Genomic DNA, 7,500 nt, shown 5'->3' on the forward strand with positions numbered 1-7,500 from the left:
ATGAGGAGAGGGCATAATGATGACATACACTAAGAAATAAGCTTTTAAAAACACTATTTTGTCAAATCCAGCCTCAGACACTTCCCAGCTGTGTGACCCTGGGCAAATCACTTGACCCCCATTGCCCACCCTTACCACTCTTCCACCTAGGAGCCAATACACAGAAGTTAAGGGTTTAAAAAATAAATAAATAAATGAAAAATAAAAACACTATTTTGGCCATGACAAATTCAGTATAGTTTCTCAATAATTCATTAACCCAAGGTTATTTTATCACGTGGTAGGATATGTTAGAAATCTACCCATATGTTTCATAACTATTGATATTTCTCTTTCATTTTCAGGGAACCATTTATTATTCTGTCGGGAGGTTTGTCCTATGATACTGTTGGAAGAAGACCTTGTTTAACAGTTATGCATGGGAAAAGCACTGCGGTGCTAGAAATGGACTATTCAATTGTTGACTTTCTTACACTTTGTGAAACTCCATACCCAAATGGTAAGCCATGTAATTTTCCTTACACTTTACTTTGTCCAGACTTGTAATTTAATTGGCATAGGAAATTCCCTATATGAATGCAGATCACCAACTGTGGCAGTGAGAGGTAAAGTGATTTGCCCAAGCTTAAATAGCCGTCGTCTGTCAGAGGCAGGACTTGGATTCCAAGACTCTCTCTTGTCACTGTGCCATACTGCCTATGCTGCCTTTGCTTCATCTTGTTGTTCAGTTCTGTCTGATTCTTTGTGACCCTATGGATCATAGCACTCCAGAAACTTCTGTCCTTCACTAACTCCCAAAGTCTTTCCAAGCTCATGTTTTTGCTACCTCTTATTATAAGTATAAATATGATTTTTAATCAAAGATCTATATTAAAAGACCATTCCATTACTATACTTTTTAAAAACCTTACTGTAGGGCAGGGGTCAGCAATGTATGGCTCTCGAGCCATATCTGGCTCCACCTCCCAACCGGCCGGTTGGGGCAGAGCCACAGGATGTGCTCCAGGGGGCCCTTCAGCCCCCACCCCATATTCCAGCACCTTCTGCCTTCATCCTCCTCCTTCTGCAGGCGTTTATGGCTCTCATGGCCAAAAAGATTGCTGACTGTTGCTGTAGGGGAAAACATACAGCTGTCACAACTTCTAATTATTACTACCCTTCCCTAATCCCTTTCCTTCTTGGCCTTTGTTTTCTGTTGTGTGTTCTGGAACCATTGCTCTGTTACTAATAAACTTCCCTCCATCCTAAGCCTTTTCTTTTCACATCCCTTTCATCTTCATGCATTCATGACAAATTGGTTTTCTCCAGAAGTCACTGCATCTCTAGCTACTCTCTCCAGTTCTTGCTTCTTTTCACCTCCAGTGATGCACTAGGCCAGGTAGGAGTTGGCATGTTCTTTGTCCTCTAGTGCCACTTCCAAATCTTCCCTCTGTCATTAGCACTCAGGAGCCTCCCATTTTAGAATTAATTCATCCATCTATAATATTTCATCCTGATCCTTTTTGCTGTGATCCCCTGGGATCACTGTCTACTTTATGACTTTTGTTAACATGGTGGAATTAAAAGCACTTTTTCCATTTAGTGGTTAAGATTTGTCTAGAGTTTCTCTTCAACACTTGAATAACTGTGGAAAATAGTTTTCAGAATGAAGCTATTCCCACCCCCTCCATGAATCAGAGCATCTCATCAGGGAAGAAAAAGTCTTATGTATTAAGAGCGGTTAGGATATTTGCTAGCTTTATCCATATATTTTCAGAATGTCTGAATTTGAAATCCTTCCATAAAATACATATTGAGAATGAGGCTTGTTTTTAAGAGCTTGTCAATATGTTTTAGGGAATGGGAGAGATCAACGTTATTGAGATACTGTTTTTTCACCTCAAGCTACAGCTATGGTATATTTAGGCCTCTATATTATGTATATTGTTTTCTGGTATATACTTTCGATTAGATCATGTTTCTCTGAATTAATATTCACCATTTCTTAACAGTAGATTAACATACAATTTGCTTAGACATTTCCAGATTGAAGGTTGACTATTTTGTTTTCAGTTTATTTGAGAGCACAAAAAAGTGGAATTAGAAACATTTCGGTATCTGAAACCTACCTTTATTTGACCATCTTGACTTATATGCTTAGTGTTTGAATTTCTGGGTCAGAGGATATGTACATTTTTTGTCACATAATTACTGAATTTTTAGAACCATTTCTCCACCAACATTGTTCCTGTCTTTGTTTGTGAGTTCCATCTTTTATCATCTTTTCCAGTTTTCTGAGTATAAGGGCCCTCTTTCCTTTTTTCACAGAATTTTGTAGTTGATTCAATCAATTACAACTTCTGGTCCACCTCAACTTCTACTCTTGTGTTTGAGGGCTTCAAAAACTATTACCTTCCCATTTCATCAATTTCCTCAGCACCTATGATTTTTACTTTCATTCCATTCACAGTACTGATTATACTTTAGGGCTTACCATTCTTTGCATTTATGTGGTTTTTGAATTCTGACTTTTTTATCTCTGATCCTTCATTTCTCCTTCATCGTACACATATTTTTCATCATTATGAGAAACTTAAATGTGTCTATTCCTTTCTTTTTTTCCCAATCCCTCACTGAATATCACTTTCATAGTCTTGACTCTATAATTAACAAATTCTTTTAAAATGTCCCTTGTCTCTTTGTGCATATGTGTGTGTGTTTGCATGTCTTTGTGTGTGTATGTGTTTGTATTCAACACTCATTGTTTTTCATATTCTACCTGGATATTTCATCATCATCTCAGTCAACAAGTCTAAAAAAATTGCATATTTTTCCTTCAAACCCACTCAACTTTCCAATTTTTTTTTGAGATCATTGCCATCTTCTTATTCACTCTGGTTGAATCCACACCAAGGAGTCAGTCTTCACTCTTAACTACTTTACTCTTCTCAGCTACTACTCTAATTCAGACCTTTATTTAGTGGTTCCCAAACTTTTTTTGTCCTACCACCTCCTTTTCAGAAAAAATATCACTTAGCCCCCTGGAAATTAATTTTAGCAATTAATAGGAAAGATAAATGCACCTGTGGCCATCACCATCCCCTCCCCCCACGGATCACTGCAGCACCCACCAGTGGTGGTAGCACCCACTTTGGGAATCACTGCTTTATCACTTGTTGCCTGGACAACTCTAATAATATCTTGATTAGTCTTCATTTCTTTTGGCTCTCTCTCTTCAATCTGCCTTTCACATAGCTGCTGAAATAATTCATTCCACACTACATTTCTGGTTTTATCATTCTCTTGCTAAAAACAAAAACCTTCCATGCCTCCTCAGAATGATCAAGTAAAATAAGGTCCTCAGACTAGCATTTAAGGCTCTCTACAACATGACTTTTTTCCAAGCTTATTTTATTCCACTTACCTTCATGAGTTCAATTTTGTCACCAAAGTAGACCACTTATAGTTCTGATTCATTATTAGCTTCTACCTTCCTGTCTTTATCTTTTTTTCAAGGTTCATCAGTGATACCACTTATTTAGTAAATATTTCTCTGATCTCAATTATTAGTATTATCACTCCTCAGTTATTTGTATTATGTTTATATGTATACATGTTATAGAGCTGTTAGATGGTCCAGTGGATTAAGTACCAGGCCTGGAGTCAGGGAGATCTGAATTTAAATCTGGCCTCAGTAACTTATTAATTATGTGACTCTCAGGAAGTATCTTAGCCCTATTTGCCTCAGTTTCCACATCTGTAAAATGAAATGGAAAAGGATATGACAAAAGGCTAGTATCTTTGCCAAGAAAACCCCATATTGGGTGATGAAGAGTCAGACATGACAAAAATGACTGAAAAATACCTATTATGACCCTTACATTAGAATGAAATCCCATGAGAGCAGAGCCTGTTTTATATGTTTTAACTTTTTTTATTTATAAACCTCATTTGCATTCCTATATTTTTGTTGTTCTGGTGTTTTAAAGAAAACACATAACTATTTGTTTACATATTTGTAAATACCCATAAAATATAATCAAAGGTGTCAGCAAGCCATTCATTTTTTATGTATCAGTAACCAGCAAAAAATAGCATCTCTAGGTTTTTTTGTCCTGCGAATACTTGTATAGCTGCAATAGTGAAATGATGATAATTATATTTATAAATATTCAGATTTTAATATAACTTTTCTTGATAATATGTAGCCATAGGAATTTGAAATATTAGAAAGTCATTATATTAGCAAAATATGCATCATAATGCATAAATCCTTGAGTCATCAGAAACTTAGAATTTAGATAAAGTTTTTGACAAAGGGAAATAAATGACAACTAAAAATGTCTTCATGGGCTTTCTTAATTCCATTCTATATTTTTGTTATGTTTTCATTTTTTTTCTTTTAATATTTTAGATTTTCAAGAACCATATGCTGTGGTTGTCCTTCTGGAAAAAGACTTAGTACTGATAGACCTTGCACAAAATGGGTAAGATTTGTAAGTTTGAAGGTAGCAAAAGGATTCATTTATAGTAGAATCCATTGTTATAGTTCAGTGAAACTGATTTCAAGTGACTAATTTCTGACTTATTTTCTTTATCTGAGTTTGAAGAAATGCCCATTCCCTGATGAAATTTTTTCATTTATGGTGCACAAAATTGTCATTTCCCAATTTTGTTTTTATTACTAATTCCAGAGTACTATTTTTAACAGTCTACAAGAACATATCATAGCTATTATGGAACAAAAACAAAATTAAAAGAATCATATAAGCCTATAATCATATAACCTTAAATAATTTCTTAACATAATCTTGAATTTCATTTTTACTAAGTAATTGAGAAACCAAGTGGTACTTCTTTGACATTAGGTCTTTAAGAATATTTTGTTAATTAGCCTTAGTCTTCACTCTCAAAATTTCACTTTAATTTATATATAAATCCATTACTTAGCACATTGTTAGATACAAAGTAAGTTCTTAATAAATGCTTTTTGATTGATTTAAAATGAGTCGAGAAATATAAAATTATTATAGCTAGACTATAAACTTTGCTCTGTGTTAGTAATAGAAATATAGTTTTAGAAATCTTGCATGATAAAAAATACTTTTCATTTGCTATTTTATTAGTACAAAGTTAAGTTTTTATTTTATACCAATTGTACTATGCATAGGAGCCATCTGTATTCCCTTATCCAACTCCCCATGCTTTCCACTTTTTATAAGAAATGTTTAGATTAATTAAATACTAAGTTTTGACTACCCATAAATTACCTTGTGGTGAATAGAATGGTTTCTGGTACTTTTTATCATTTTAAGGAACTCCTATCTGGGTCTCTAAAGCTCTAAATCATTTTTTATTTAGCAGTTTATACATATTCAGTGTTTTAAAACCATACATTTTATTAAATCAAGGGATGTGGGGTTAGAAGGGAACATAGCTACATCTCCTTTGTTCTCCATTACCCAATGCAAACCTTTCTAGTTAAATTCAAAGTTTACTATAATACAAAAAGAGAAGAGTAAAAAAAAATGTGTGCACCTTCAATTATTGTTATAACTTTTATTTAGTCTTATACTTATCCAAAAACCTTTTTTGCACATAGTTGGAAGAGTTCCACATTTCAGAGGAGAATGATTTAAACACTTTCCTATGGTAAAATCTACTTGTATTCTTAGGGTTTCATTTAAAAAAATTAAATAAAACTCTAGTCTAAATTTTTTATATTTCATATTCAAATTGTTGAGTGATTGCTTTGAGGATTTTATTAACTTTAAAACTCTGACAGAAGGGGGCAGCTGGGTAGCTCAGTGGATTGAGAGCCAGGCCTAGAGGCGGGAGGTCCTAGGTTCAAATCTGACCTCAGACACTTCCCAGTTGTGTGACCCTGGGCAAGTCACTTGACCCCCATTGCCTAACCTTACCACTCTTCTGCCTTGGAGCCAATACACAGTATTGACTCCAAGACGGAAGGTAAGGCTTTAAAAAAAACTCTGACAGCATTTTGATTTTCTTGAATTTAACACTTCTCCAAATCTAATAATATGTATACTTAGAATAGTTTGCAATTTTATTTTGCACTTAAATTCCAAATAATTTTTGTTTCAAATTGATTGTTTTGGTTAAATTTTTTTTTCTGTTTTTAAAGGTATCCCATATTTGAAAATCCCTACCCCTTGAGCATACATGAATCTCCTGTTACTTGTTGTGAATATTTTGCTGATTGTCCTGTAGATGTTATTCCTGCACTTTATTCTGTTGGAGCCAGACAGAAACGCCAAGGTTATAGCAAAAAGGTACTTTGTATTTATTTTAGCATCTTAATGTGTTTGTATAAGGTTGATAGTTGGATCAAATGAGTTTTTGTGGTTCCTTTACATAATACTATTTCTTTTATTACAGGAGTGGCCTATTAGTGGAGGTAACTGGGGATTGGGTACTCAGAGTTACCCAGAAATTATCATTACAGGGTAAGATTCTAATTTGAAAAAAACGGAATGTGATTTTGAATGAATCAGATGGTCTTTTGCATTGGGCCCTTTGTGTAGTCAAAAGTACCATGTAGATATTTTTTTTAACATTTATTAATATTCATTTTTAACATGGTTACATGTTTCATGCTCCTCCTTTCCCCTTCAACCCCCCCCAACCCCCCCCACCCATGGCCGATGCGCATTTCCACTAGTTTTGTCATGTGTCCTTGATCAAGACCAATTTCCAAATTGTTGGTGGTTGCATTGGTGTGGTGGTACGACTGTGGAAGCAGCACCCTGAGACTTGTAAAGGAGCCTCCTGCAGAGGATCAAGCAAGAGGGGCCACCAGGGGGCTTGACCTTGGAAAAAACCAAACCTCAGACCTCAGGAGCCAAAAGACCGCAGACAAACGCTGAGCGTGAGGATAATGCTGAGAAGCTGCTTAGCTAAAGAAGGCTACCCAGAACCAGGAAGTCCAGAAGAGAGAGAAAAAGATTAACAACAAGAAAAAGAAATCTTTAACACTCCATAACTTTTTTTTTAACATTTATTAATAATCATTTTTAACATGATTACATGTTTCATGCTCCTATTTTCCCCTTCACCCCCCGCAATCCCCCCACCCATGGCCGACACACTTTTCCACTGGTTTTGTCATGTGTCCTTGGTCAAGACCAATTTCCCAATTGTTGGTGGTTGCATTGGTGTGGTAGTTTCGAGTCCACACCCTCAATCATGTCCGCCCTGACCCATGCGTTCATGCAGTTGCTTTTCTTATATGTTTCCTCTCCTGCAGTCCTTCCTCTGAATGTGGGTAGCATTCTTTACCATAAATCCCTCAGATTTGTCCTGGGTCATTGTATTGCTGCTGGTACAGAGGTCCATTACATTCAATTTTACCACAGTATATCAGTCTCTGTGTACAGAGTTCTTCTGGCTCTGCTCCTTTCGCTCTGCATCACTTCCTGGAGGTCTCTCCAGTTCGCCTGGAACTCCTCCAGTTTGTTATTCCTTTTAGCACAATAGTATTCCATCACCCGCATATACCAC

General features: G+C 35.7%; 1 protein-coding gene across 1 annotated transcript in view; it reads left to right on the plus strand.

Moving 5' to 3' along the window:
• STXBP5 (syntaxin binding protein 5) overlaps positions 1 to 7,500 on the plus strand; it is a 252,000-nt gene that overhangs the window by 134,218 nt on the left and 110,282 nt on the right. The window contains 4 exon segments of the mRNA XM_044675457.1: positions 345 to 499; positions 4,394 to 4,466; positions 6,125 to 6,272; positions 6,379 to 6,475. Coding sequence (XP_044531392.1) covers positions 345 to 499; positions 4,394 to 4,466; positions 6,125 to 6,272; positions 6,379 to 6,475 — 473 coding nt within the window.

Source organism: Gracilinanus agilis, chromosome 4 (assembly GCF_016433145.1).
Source record: "Gracilinanus agilis isolate LMUSP501 chromosome 4, AgileGrace, whole genome shotgun sequence".
Lineage (NCBI taxonomy): Eukaryota > Metazoa > Chordata > Mammalia > Didelphimorphia > Didelphidae > Gracilinanus > Gracilinanus agilis.